The 14,225-nt window shown below is 44.2% G+C and overlaps 1 protein-coding gene across 1 annotated transcript; it reads right to left on the bottom strand.

Annotated features, from left to right (window-relative positions):
• Positions 1 to 478: 478 nt before the first annotated feature.
• HERPUD1 (homocysteine inducible ER protein with ubiquitin like domain 1) lies at positions 479 to 14,225 on the bottom strand. The gene is made up of 8 exons (XM_001510798.4): positions 13,986 to 14,225; positions 9,266 to 9,343; positions 9,106 to 9,180; positions 6,940 to 7,067; positions 5,089 to 5,214; positions 4,436 to 4,777; positions 2,786 to 2,894; positions 479 to 1,434 (listed from the first exon to the last, which is right to left on the bottom strand). Exons 1-8 carry the CDS (start codon positions 14,124 to 14,126, stop codon positions 1,273 to 1,275), a joined length of 1,161 nt encoding a protein of 386 aa, XP_001510848.3. The 5' UTR covers positions 14,127 to 14,225; the 3' UTR covers positions 479 to 1,272.

Below are 14,225 nucleotides of genomic sequence, written 5' to 3'. Positions count from 1 at the left end.
TCTTCTACGTTGCCCTCACACTCTTTATTTACCCCTCCCTAAGCCCCATGATACTCACGTACATATTCGTAATTTATATTCGATGTGTTTCTCCTCATTCTGGACTATAAGGTCACTGTGGTCAGGGAATGTGTTTACCAACTCTTACACTGTACTCTCCCAAGTGCTTAGTATAGTGCTCCGCACACAGTAAGTTTTCAGTAAAGACATTCGATGGATTGCTCCCGTAAATAATGATGCAAGAGCAGAGAAAGGAGAGCCTTTCATCCAAGAAGAACAAAGGAGGTTTGACTACAGCCAAGGTAGAGTTTTTTGCTAGTAGTGCCGTTGTTAGGGAAGTAGGTTCCAAGACTAATGATTAATATAAGACTGTAGTGCAAAAAAAGTGATTGGGGGGTGGGGGGGTACCTTTTATTCAAAGCTGTATGTAAAAACCTATAATTTGCCACAAACCAAGAACCTGATCAGCAAAAGAAAGTAGAACTGACTATAGCCAAACGTTTATTTTTAGAAATAATGTACACAGCCTGGTTTTACAATGTCTAATTACCTGTAGTCTAAAGGGCTGTTTAAAAAAAACAAAACAAAAATTAAACAAACCCAAGGAATTTAAAATGCTGTCAGCAACTCACCCTATGAATGCACTCTAATTATAATAGTCACATTCCTTTTAAAACCTCAAACAACTCAAGCTTAATTTCTAGGAAAACTACTTTCTAGGAAACCCAACTTTGGATTTCTTCTCCATAAATTCTCCTTAAAGATAACGCACTATGTTTTTAAAGCAATTTCAACATAAATCTTCGCTAGAAAAAGCCCTGCTAAACCAGGTCTGGCCATTTCAATGATTGTACAAAAATACTACACTTAGTGTAATTTAAAACCACATTAAAACATTCCAACAGGAATCAAATCGCACTGGCAGAATCATTCTGCTTCTATTGCATCTATGTACAAATTTACACACTCACAACACCCTTGGGTGTATCTCGGGCACAACAATGCAAACTAATGCCTTCTGCATAAAATACCAGTGGGACTACACAAATATTAAAGTCCTTCGGAATAACAATATGGGATGCTTATAAACCTGGGTCATGGCTTCAGGACCTTTTTTTTTTTTGCATTTGCTTAGTCACAAGACAATAAGAGTCTTGGGTTTTTTTTTTTTTTTTTGGTTGCTTGGCTGACGGCCTGTCCTTTTGAGGAAAGTTAAAGCTGGAATTTCGTGGGTCCAGTTCGACTTGTCCAACGCAGACTATCCAGAGGGAGTTAGTTTGCAGCAGCTGGAGGACCTTCTGGCAAGAGAGAGGCAAAAAACGTTTTGAAAAAAATCCAGGCTGTGCTTATCAAGGAAGGGCTTTCCCGTTCACCCTCAGATAAGGCTCTTTCAGGAAGGAGTTCAGGTTCTCCATCTCCACCACCATTTTCCTCCTATGTGCATAGAAGAGATTGGGAAAAAAAATGCAGTAGACTATTAAGGGCAATGAACGGTTTACTGAAAAACCCTCTAATTTTACCCCAGTTGCAGATTTTCTCCTAACTCTTCCCATCCTTTTACGAGAATCTTATCGATAACGAATCTGTTAATGAGCGTCAGTAGCTCAAGAGTCCTGCATGGGCCAGGCACTCAAAACAAGGAGAGATTGAAGACGCTGCCTCCAAGTCAGACTCACACCTCCCACCACTGCCCCGCTCGGTGGCTGCAGCAGCGCAGAAGCCCCCATTTCTTGCTGGCACCACAAGTCCCATCGGCCTAGAATGGATAAATTCACAAGTCCGTTACATCACAGACCTGGGGAAAACAAAAAAGTTCTTGATATTTGGCCGATTCAGAGCCCCTAGGAGAGCTGGGATTTACATGTCAATTAAGATATTAGCCCTACTGTTGGCTGAATTTGTTTATGACGAGGTTAAGGCCTGTGCCTCTTACATCAGCAGGATGAGTCTGTTCACAGGACTAAAGGTGAAAGTTTCATGTTCATTTTGTTACAAATCATGGAATATTTCAAATATTGAACTGCGATTTTTTTCCCTGCAGCTGTTCGAGAACAAGGTTCTAGATCCAAAAAACATTTGAGTGTATCTCATCTCTTTCATTCAGTCATATTTATTGAGCGCTTAATGTGTGCAGAGCACAGTATTAAATGCTTGGGAGAGGACAACAAAACAGACACTGACCACAGCAAGCTTATAGCCTGGGGCGGGGATGCAGTGGGAGAAGACAGACATTATATAAAATTACAAATATGTACATAAGTGCTGTGGGGGATTGGGGAGGGGATGAATCAAGGGAGCAAGTCAAGGCAATGAAGAAGGGCATGGGAGAAGAGGAAGGGGGGCATTTAATCAGGGAAGGCTTCTTGGAGATGTGCCCTCAATAAGCTTGGAGAGGGGAAAGTGTCAAAAAACAGACAAGACTCTCAAACACTACCCTGAAGGATTTGCAGATTGTCTTTTTATGGCATTTAAGGGTTTACTATGTTCCGGACACTATATACTAAGCACTGAGGTTCAAAACAAGCTAATAGGGATGGACATGGTCCATGTCTCCCCCGGGCTCACAGTCTTAATCCCCATTTTAGTGCTGAGGAAACAAGCACAGAGACATGAAATGACTTGCCCAAGGTCACCCAGCAGACAGGTAGCAGAGCTGGGATTAGAACCCAGGTCTGTGCTCTATCCACTAGGCCACACCGCTTCCCAAGGATTTGGTTTGGAGGAAAGCCAGAGGCGAAGGAATTTCTAATGCAAGCTAGTAATGGTTTAGTACAAAATGCCTTACCTGCAAGTTATTGTTCGGGTCTTGATTTACATTAACTGGTCGAAGTGGAATGTTATTTGGGAGATGACCACCCGGCCTTTCTCTGAACGGAAACCAGCCAACATGATGTCTTTAAAAAAAAAAAAAAAAAAGCTGAATTGTGTTTCAGACTACGACGAAGATTTAAGCAGTAATGAATGAGTTTGAAATAGGGTAGTTTATATTTGCTACTTCGAAACCAGATCCGACGTCATCTACATGATGACTAGCTTTTTACAAAGATGAAGTTCAAATCTGACCAACCGGACAGATGGATGAGGAGGTGATTGTGGGAATGGCAGACAAACTTTATCCTAAATGTGGAAATATTTCCTGGGGCGGGGAGGGCATGAAGTTATAAAATACCACAAACAAGTTTTTCTTCCTTCTGACAACCCGTGGCAGAGGTCAAAATCTGGGGCACCAAGCAAGTCTGGTGTTTGTACTCTGTTGGGGAGGGTGGAAGGTGCTGATGGGCTCATCAACACAAGGCTTGAGGCTTAGTTCTCCAAATCAAGGCAAAAGTCCAGGCCCAAAATTAGGCTTTAAATTTGGGTCACCCTGCCCGCTGGGGGTTGTTCAGCTGCCCTTGGGACTTTAAGGATCAAAGAGCAGCTTCTGCCTCTCTTGACCCACACAGCAGATAGAAGCAGTTTGCTGCCCTTGACCAAACTTCACAGAATAACTTGTTAGAAAAAGGTCTGACAAATGTGAATTTGATGCTACAAAAATGGTACCAGCTTTGAGTTAAATTTTCTAGTGTCTTTATAGGATATAAATAGGGGAGGCTTCTTTTCTGGACCAAAAGTATGTTCTTTTGATTTTTCACATTAAATGCTCTTTACAGTCACTCTGAACTTCTTTAGAAACGGCTGCCTCGTATAAAAAATGAATACCTACCCTAAAATGTAGAAATAATGCATTGTTACACATGCTACTCTAATATTATAGTAAAAAAAATAATAATGGTACTTAAGTGCTTACTACGTGCCAAGGACTGTTGTTAGTGCTGGGGTTGATACAAACTAATAAGGTTGGATACAATCCCTGTTCCAAAAGGGGCAAATGGTCTAACTAGGAGGGAATTGGGATTTAATTCTTATTTTTACAGATGAGGTAACAGTCACAGAGAAGTTAAGTTAGTTGCCCCAAGGTCACAGAGCAGACAAGTGTCAGAGCCAGAATCAGAACCAGATCCTCTGACCCCCAGGCCTGGGCTCTTTCCACTAGGCCATAATGATTCTCTTTCCTTCTAGTTTGCCGTACATGGCCACTTGATACAGTAAGTGACGGTTTTACTTGAGTGGCAGCCCCTATGTTGGTTTTTTTTTGGGGGGGGGGGGGAGAGGAAGAACTTTTGGGCCTAGGGGCCCCCCACCCCTCCATCACCCACCCTCCACAACGTGATCAGCATGGGTTGAGGCTGGGGGAAGAAGAGGAAGACTGGGAGCTAGATTAAAAGCTCTGATGTAGAGAGCCCAGAGGATTAATGGGCCATAGTTTGCCCACCCCTGCAATAAACGTGGTATTTGTCTTATATAAAGAAAAAACCTACATGCACACACAAAAAAACAACCTCACATACACCCTCCAAAACCAAACAAACAAACAAAAAAAAGCCACCTTACTTACAGGTACATAACAATTGTGGCACCCATAACCATGAGGAATCTGCTGAGAGAGGAATAGAAATAGAGGATACTGAGGAAAACTGAAAATGTCGTTGCGGAGTAGATCCAATCCAACCAGTCGCGATTCATCTCTTCATCCTCTTCCACAAGAGGACCACCTTGCGCATTCATCCGCAAATTCTGATTGGCCCCTGGATTGGCCACCTGAGGAGCAGCATTCTGGTTGGCTGCCTGGTTCTCGGCAGGAAACTGATTGGGAATAGCTGTCGGAGTCGCCGTCGACACTCCTGGGATCTCCTGGGCACTCGCTGGTGTGAAGGCACCCGAAGAAGTAGCTGCTAAGCTGAAATGAGACCGTTCAGTTGTTCAGAACTGCAGAGTTTCGGAGCTGTACCCCATTTCAACTTCTTTATTAATACAGTCTAGAAGAATGTAATCTTCAAAGTTGCAGAGGCTGAACCATCGCTACAGACAGTCATAAAACATTAGACTATCATTCCTAATAAGCAGGAAGGGGAAGCTGTTTTAAAATTCTACTAGTATAAAGACAAAACCACTTAGAATGATGTCTTGGCCTTGTACTCTGCAGCGGATGAATCTGCCACCCAGTTCTACTAAATCCTAGAGGGAAGACGAAGGGGGAAAAATACTCACTACTGCATATAGTACTGTCGTGCGTAAATCTGCTGGAACCAGGAGAGCTGAAGCCAACCGTAAGTAGGAGGATATCCCGAAAATCCAGGACTGATTCCTTGAAAGGCTTGCTGAACTGCTTCAAGTCTGAGCAGAAATGAAAAGGGAAATGGCTTTTGTTGTTTGACTTTTAAAAATTAAGTGCACGCTGGAGGAAATAGGGTCATGTAAAACAGGAAAAACTGAGCTGTAGCAGTGTCAGTCATATCTTGGGTTTTTAATGCAGTGCTTCCACATCAGTGATCTCTGGGGAACGGTTTATGAGTGGCTTTGGGGGATGGTGGAAGAGCTAGAAACTCCACAAGAGGACTCCCGACACTGCACTCCTCTGTACTTAATATCACGGTACAAGTTGTGGAGCTGCTTAGGTCTCTTTCGGTTTATGTTGCCAAAGACATGCTACTTTTGCAATAAATGTAACTACAAAAGACACCAGTTTCAGCTCTTCATTCTACACCTCAACTTCTTGCCTTTCAATGTGGTTGGGGAAGAATGTACGGTTTTGCTTGAGAAATGTTCCAACAGAATGATTTTCTAAAACCTTCATGCTAATGAAGCATTACAGAAGGTCTATCCCTACTTGATGAAGGATTGTCAATCTTTCTCCCCACTGACAAGGTGAACTAAATTCCAAAGCCCTTTCTGGTATTGACACCACCCCTGAACTGGAGAAATTCAACCAATTGAGGCTTTCATGATTAAACAGCCTTCAATCATCAGACTCTTAAAGACAAGAGCTTCATGTCACCATCGTATCCAGTTGTACAATTTTGGTTTATTTGGAGTGCTTGAGGATTGGACACCTTTAATAATGAATAATTCCTACTCCACTTAGGGCTTGGAACCATATGTGCAAAGACGGTTTCAAAGGAAAACCTCATTCTTACTAAAAAATAATAAAATAAAAAAATGTTCTCAGTGCTGAATGGATAAAACTGTGGAGTCAGCTACTCCACCATCTCAACTTTTAATGCAAATGACTACTAAAGGGGACTCTTAGGAAAAGAGAAAGCAGAGCTTTTTTTTTCCCTGTTCATTAGTGAGATTCTTACTCCCCCCCCCACCCAGGCCACCTCCAGAAAGGACTTACTAGTTTTACTCCCTGGTCCTCGGTGTACACCAAACATCTGGTTCCAAAATGAGTGAAGAACCACACTTGCCAATTAAAGCAATAATAATACTGATGATGATGATAATACTGCATATACCTTGTGCCAAACACTGTAGTAAGTGCTGGGTAATCACATCGGATAAAAATCCCTGTCCCACAGTCTAAGTCGGAGAACAGGTACTAACTCTCCATTTTACAGGTGAGGAAAGGGAGGCACAGGAGTCCCATGTCACCCAGCAGACAAATGGCAGAGTCAGGATTAGAACCCAAGTCCCCTGACTCTTAGTAGTTGTGGAAAGAGCACAGGCCTGTCTACCGATCAGTAGCTTTTACCTCTTTTCCGCCTTGAATCCCTTTGATACCTAACTAGATCTACTCCCAATTTGCATCTGAGTAATCTTCTAGATTCATTACTTTTGGTACTTGAGTGCTTACTACATTGTACTTTGAAGCACCGGAGGTGAATATGAAGCAAATAAGGCAGACGGTACCTGTCCGAAATAGGGCAGGAGCAGAAAAGAAGAGCAGTCAAATTTTCAGGCTGCCTGATAATGCATGAAACACTGCGTTTAACAACAGTGGTCAGTATGGAAATGCCCAAAATTTAGCCCTAAGAAGGGATGGTGCTACTCTGGAAAATGGTAATTCCAAATACTGGTTTGAAGACAGACACAACCGTGAGGTTTCAATATTACACCTACCTAGAGTTGGTTTCCCATGGAAGTGAAGAAACATTGTGAAGTAGTTCCCTGTGCCTTACACCATCACTTGTGGACTCCCCAGGAGAATCTTGATTAAGCGCAGTGGACTGCTCGCTGCCTTCAGCAATCTAAAGAATACAGCGAGTACCAGAGGCTTAAGAAAAACACAGACTCTGATGCAACATTCTGAGATTGATCAAGAATTTGTGGCAGTAAACATTTCTGCTCTAACAGCTCCTAAAGTCAATCTGCAAGCATAAAATTTTTGCTAGTTGCAGAGGCAATGCAGAAGTGAATATATAACATCAGAAATAACATTCTGCGAAGTTGAAGTTTTCTACTTCAAAATAAGACGAATTCATCCAAAATAACATAAGCAGCATAGAGTCTGAAATTGTGTGTCATGTTCATCAAACAGAAAGGGACCACAAGAACATCACCTGGTTCTGGCTTTAGCCTCTGCACTGGCAAATGACTAGTCAGGCCAGCTGGCAATCTATTCTTTAAATCCCCAAAGATTGAAACACTTCATCCTTTCCTGGTAGCCCATTCCCCAGTGTTTTGTCACCAGTGAAGTCAAGATGCTTTTCTTTCTGCCCAACTGAAATTTTCATAGCTTTAAGTTAAGCCTCTTGCTGGTTCTCAGTCAACGTGGACTGTTTGCATCCTCTTCAGTTACTAAACCCATCCCCTCCTTTACCCATTTTCTCTAGAGAAAGCTATGGGGATGGAACCATTTGACCCATTTTCTACCCTTTAAATATCTTTTGTTGGCACCCCTCTGTTACCCTTTTAAATGAAGAAAAATTAGTCAAAACTAGGCATGATGATCTAATAATATTCTAACCAGTGCACAGAAGAGCAAAAGTATTGTCTCCTGAATCATTTTTGATACATCACTTCAATTACTGAGCTACTTTGATGCTCACAGTGGTAGTCGACTATGACCCCCTAGACTTTTTTCTGTGCTTCGCTAATATCAGCCCCTTCGTTTCCTTCTATTATTTTCACTCTAGTCCCTGATGAGAACATACTGTTTCTCCAATTGGTCTAGGCTCCTTTGAATTTTATCCCAATCTACCAAAGGCTTGGCAATCTCACCCAATTTAGGATCATTTGATGGAGTACTGACTAGAACTTGTCTCAGGGAAACAACCGTACACAATTAAAGCACTTACTACAGTGCTCTGTACACAGTAAGCACCCAATACCACTGATTATGTTCTCCTGGGATGTCAATCACAACAGCAGAATGGAACCAAATCTAAATTCTTACATTTGAGATATATCACTATAGTAAAAGGAAATTAAGTTGGTTTGGCTCGATTTCTTCTTCACAAAGCTAAATTAGTTTCCTATTACTTGATCTTACTAGATGGCCGTAGGGTGTTTGATAGAGAGGGAACTTAGTGAGGGAGGAAAGAAATGGTGATCCATGTTAAACACAATGGCCTGTAACTACCAGGAACATCCCTTTTTCAAAATGGAGGGGGGAAAAAATTGTCCATTCTAATCTGACTCCTCCCATCTTTCCTGAGTTCTCAAAATTAGCAGCAGCTGGTGGTTCCATAAGTACAGGAGTTGGTTCTTTAAGTAATAGGGGATGCAGGTCACCAGGCTCTAATTTAAATCCAGTTTAAAACTATTCACTCTTTAACCTCTACTTGAATTTGAAGTTTTTTCCAGAGCAATTAAACTCTTGGGATGGGTGGTTAAAAGGAGAGTCTTAAGAACTGCAATAAAATTTGCAAGCATTTCCAAAAGAATTCTTCAGTCATGATAACAGGAAAATCACCAAAAAGTCTGCTGACTGAAATGTGAATCACTCTCTAAGGGATGACCAGTAAGAGCCTGTTTTTTTCCTACCCAGCTTGCGCTCATTTTGAATCTACATCTGAACAGATTTCCAGATGATCTCATGGGCATTTCACATTTTCATATTTAACTAAAGCTAACCATAGTTTTATTTTCAGTGTCTCAAAGGCCTTTTTTACTCTGATTTCTGAACCTTGTTTTCTAGGGAAGGAAAAAGGAGGAAAAAGAAATCAGACAAAATCTCCAGTGAGTTTGAGTCAACTTTTTTTTTTTTTTTAACCTTTCCAAGAAACTGAATCAACAACATTCTATTTTTAGGAAATTAAAACAAAAAAAAAAAAGATACCATACCGCTGCACTGGTTTCTTGCACTTTGGGTGGGTTCTTTATACTGCAAACCAGATGAAGAACATGCCGTCTTTCTTGCTGAAATAAAAGTTTAAGAGATAACTGTAAACAATAAGTTTGTTAAGGTATGTTATGCTAAGTTTGTTAATGTGAAGAAATATACCTTGGGGAACACATCCTTCAGACAAAGGTGATCCAGCAACAGTTTTCCAGAATAAATAAGTCGCTGATCATCTTCATGCTATTGGCGAGAAAGTAAAACACTGGTTAATGTTTGGACACAGGCAAGACATTTCCCCCATCATTTAATGACAGATTCACTGACAACTTTTAATACACAGAAGGATTACCTATATGCAAAAATTCCATTTTATTTGGACACACTGTTTTAGAAGGTAAAGAAATTAAAAATCTATAGACACTGTAGATCCTATACAAAAGATCTACAAAATTAAAAATCTATAAAAAAATCAATTTTCACAAGTAAAATACTTATGCTAGCATTAGGAAAGCACACACAGTACGGAAATTAGAGGTTTTTCCAGGTCTTGGACACCAAGGGTGTGGCTTTTGGTTCACGATGTGTGCCGAACATGCAACAGGGTACTTTTCTCAGTCTGGGTAAACTGAGAAAAGTCTGAATGAAAAAAAATAAAAGCAGCATCTTCCCCATGTTGCTGGTTGTGAATTCAAACATATACTTTTTGGGTTATCCTGTGAGAACTGCTATATCTTTCCCCAAGTGGGAAAAAAACAAGTTGAATTTGGAGGGGCTCCTTCAGCCTCTTCTCCAGAAGTATTCCATCTGCCAGCAATGGAGCACAAGTGAGGTTTTTCCCAAAAACCCAGCTTTGGGTGTGGAAATGATAACATGGAACTATTCCTACTCTTTTAATATCTAAGGCATCCCTTCTTCCCCGTGTCCCCCCACCACTCTCCAAAGAAAACTCTCCAAATCATTTGATCTAAGGTATTTGAGTGCTACGTGCAGAGAACTCGCTTAGGAGAATACAAGAATTGGTAAACTTTACCTGCCCACAGGAGCTTACAGTCTCAGGAGACAGGCTTTTTAAAAATCGTACTTGTTAAGCACTTACTATATGCCAGGCACTGTACTAAGTGCTGGGGTGGGTACAAATAAATTAGATTGGACACAGTCCCTATACTGCACGGGGCTCAATTTTAATCCTCATTTTACAGATGAGTTAGGCACAGAAGTGGTGACTTGCCCAAGGCCACACAGCAAAGTGGCAGAGCCAGGATTAGAGTCCTTAAGGCCCAGGTCCATGCTCTATCCAATACGCTCTGCTGATTCGCTACTATAATATAAATCCCATGTATAGAGAAATCAAAAGACATTCTGAAGGAGACGGCTCTATCCACTGGGACATATCTGCCAAACATCCAAGGTCTTAATGTGCCCCCTGCATCTCTTAAAACAAGAGATTGCTTTTTTCTGACACCGTCTCCTAAATGGGATTTCACTGTTTCGATTTCAATCCCGACCCTGATTTTTCATAAAAAAAATTACAGTGAATCTTTAGGCAAATTTACATTGTTAAAATGTTAATCGCTCTTATAAAGAATGGCATTTTGAGCAAAGCCATTTCAAATGATCGAACATGAATTTCAAGAAATTCCCAGAAAAAGGAATCACTATTCAAAGCTTGCTCAAAATTCTCTCCAGATTTGTGGGCTTTCATATATGTGCTTAACATCACACCGAAAAATTCTTTTCAAGCTAACTTTAAGACGTTCTTATTTAAAACTGGTATGATCTTTTATTTTCCCAGGAAAATGCCAAGTTTGGGTAGCAGTATGTAGCAAGAAAACGACAAATGTTTAAAGGTCTGAAATAATTGTCTACTAAAAAAAAAAAAGGGTTTCACTTCTGCATGTGACATTTGGGCTCAAACAGCTGGAACTTGTTTTGAGTTGCAAATATCCTGCAACTGTTTGGCTAGTTTCATCAGCAACTTTTCTGTAATTATCAACCACCCTCTGCACTGGGAATCCAGAGTTATACAATTAAATTGCAGATAAACTTCTGCTGCCTCTTACATAAGATTCCCCTGGAGTGCTGTGTAACCATCCTAGAGGCCCAAGTTCACCGCTCGCTGGAGGGAGGAGGGGAGGCAGAAATGGATGTCAACATTTCTTTCAAGGATCAAAACAAGGAGGAGGAGTCCCTCCCACCAAATTACTAGGAATCCTGAGTCTCGGGGAGCCCTCCTGGCTATTGCCCCCCAATCCACCGGCCTCAGGAAATATACCAGCTTCATCTCCCCGCTGGGGAAGAAGAGAGTTTAAACCCCAGGTTGCAGGGAAGGGTGAAGGAGGAGAGCCCTGAGTGCAACAAAAGGAGGAAGGCCCCATCTCTGATCCTTCCCTCCCAAGGAAGAAGTCGAAGCCAGCGTGGAATAGGGAAGGGCAAGGTCCTCTTACCCGTTCCTGGCCTCGTCATCAGTGGAATTTATTGAATGCTTACGGTGTGCAGGGCACTGTACTAAGCGCTTGGGAGGGTTCAATACAAGAGCTGTTAGATACGTTCCCTGCCCACAACGAGTTCACAGTGTAGAGGGTGGACTGAAGGTATCGCCTAGTGGAAAGGGTTCTATGAGTGTGAGCCCTCTGTGGGACAGTGTCTCCAACCTAACTGTATCTACCCCAATGCTTAGAGCAGTGCTTGGCACATAGTAAGTGCTTAACAAGTACCATTTTAAAATAAACAAAAACAGGCCTGGGAGTCAGAGGACCTGGGTTCTAATTCCAACTGCGCCACTTGTCTGCTCTCTGTGACTTTGGGCAAATCATTTAACTTCTCCATGCCTCGGTGCCCAAATCTATAAAATGGAGATTAAGGCTGTGAGCCTTAACTGGGACAGAGGGAGACTGTGTCCTTCTAGATTATCTTGTACCTACCCCCACACTAAGTACAGTGCCTGGCGCATAGTATGCGCTTCACAAATACCATAAAAGCTCAACGTGGGCAGAGAACGTGTCCTTTCAACTCAAACAACAGTAATAAGGGTATTTGCTAAATGCTTGTTCTGTGGCAAGCACTGGGGTAGATTCAAGCTAATCAGATTGGATCCTGTCCCAGTCCCACAAGGGGCCCACAGACTTAATCCCTATTTTCCAGTTGAAGTAACTGAGGCCCAGAGAAGTGACAATGACTTGCCCAAGGTCACAAAGCAGACAAGTGGCAGAGCTCTCTAAAGGGCGGATCCGGGATTAAAACCCCAGTCCTTCCGACTCCCAGGCCCGTGCTCCATCCATTAGGCCTCGCTGCCTCTCTCGCTCCTAGCTTACTCTCCCGAGCGCTGAGTACAGGGCTCTGCACACAGTAAGCGCTCAGTAAATACGATTGATTTTTAAAAGAGAGTATTTATCCATTTTATTTATATAGTCAGGGAGCCACCGCCCCGACCACGTGACCCCGGGGAGCAGAGGTGTGAAGGGACCCAAGGGAATGGGGGCAGGAGGGAGCGCCCCCTATCTGGAGGGAGATGAAAAAGACTAAATAAAATGGGGGAGGGAGCGCCCCCTACTGGGAAGGAGGCGAAAAGGATCAAATAAAATGGGGGGGGGAGCGCCCCCTACCGGGAGGGAGACGAAAAGGACCAAATAAAATGGGGGAGGGAGCGCCCCCTACCGGGAGGGAGATGAAAAGGACTAAATAAAACGGGGGAGGGAGCGCCCCCTACAGGGAGGGAGACGAAAAGGACTAAATAAAACAGGGGAGGGAGCGCCCCCTACCGGGAGGGGAACGACAAGAACCAAATAATAATTATTATTTTGGTATTTATTAAGCGCTTACTATGATGCCAAGCACTGTTCTACACGCTGGGGTGGATACAAGGTAGTCAGGTTGACATGCGTGGGGCTCACGGTCTGAATCCCATTTTACAGAGGAGGTAACTGTGGCCCAGAAAAGTGAAGTGACTTGCCCGAGGTCATTGATCAGACAAGTGGCGGAGTCGGGGAGGGAGCGCTCCCTACCGGGAGACGAAAAGGATTAAGTAAAAAGGCGGTGGGGGAGAGGGAGGAAGCGCCCCCTACCGGGAAGGGAACGAAAAGGGCTAAATGAAATAGGACTGGGAGGGAGCACCCTCTACCAGGAGGCAAAAAGAGCTAAAAGGAATAGGGGTAGGAGGGAGCGCCCCCTACCGGGAGAACGAAAAGGGGTAGATGAAATGGGGACAGGAAGGACCGCCCCCTACCAGTAGGGGAGAGGGCAGGAGCGAGCGCCTCCTAGCGGGAGGGGAACGAACAGGGCTAAATGGGAACAAACAGGGTTAAGTGAAATGGGGGCGGGAGGGAGCGCCCCCTACAGGGAGAAGGAACAAGGCTAAATGAAATGGGGGGGAGCGCCCCCTTCCGGGAGAGGAATGAACAGGGCTAAATGAAATGGGGCGCCCCCTACCGGGAGGGGAACGAACAGGGTTTAAACGAAATGGAGGCGGAAGGGAGCGCCCCCTACCGGGAGGGGACCGAATATGCTTTATATGAAATGGGGTGGGAGGGAGCGCCCCCTACCGGGAGGGGAGCGAACAGGGCTAAATGAAACGGAGGGGGGGAGGGGCGCCCCCTACCGGGAGGGGAACGAACAGGGTTTAAAGGAAATGGAGGCGGAAGGGAGCGCCCCCTACCGGGAGGGGACCGAATATGCTTTACAGGAAATGGGGTGGGAGGGAGCGCCCCCCACCGGGAGGGGAGCGAACAGGGCTAAATGAAACGGGGGCGGAGAGAGCGCCCCCTACCGAGAGGTTAAAAAAACTGAAGCGGGTGCGGGGGGGAGCGCCCCCTAGCGGGAAAAAGAGAACGAGAGCGCGCAGGAGAGGCCAGAGGGAGGTGGGTCCGGGCGAACGGCGGCCTCTCACCGGACGCTCGGGGTAGACCCGGCTCAGGTGAGCCTTGAGGCGGCGGACGGTCCAGCGGCGGTCCGCGCTGAGCTCCAGGTCTCGGTGGCGCTGGGTGGGGCTCTTCACCAGCAGGGTCACGGGCTCCGGCTCGGCCTCCATGTCCGGGGGCGGCGGGGAAGCGGCTCCGCGGCCTGCGCGCTGCCCCGGCCGGCCCTCCCTGCTTCCCCAACGGTCACGTCCACCAACGTCCTGCGCTGC

Source organism: Ornithorhynchus anatinus, chromosome 11 (genome assembly GCF_004115215.2).
Source record: "Ornithorhynchus anatinus isolate Pmale09 chromosome 11, mOrnAna1.pri.v4, whole genome shotgun sequence".
Taxonomy (NCBI): Eukaryota; Metazoa; Chordata; class Mammalia; order Monotremata; family Ornithorhynchidae; genus Ornithorhynchus; species Ornithorhynchus anatinus.
The sequence above is the reverse complement of the archived record's forward strand: the minus strand, read 5'-3'. Positions and strand labels throughout refer to the sequence as shown.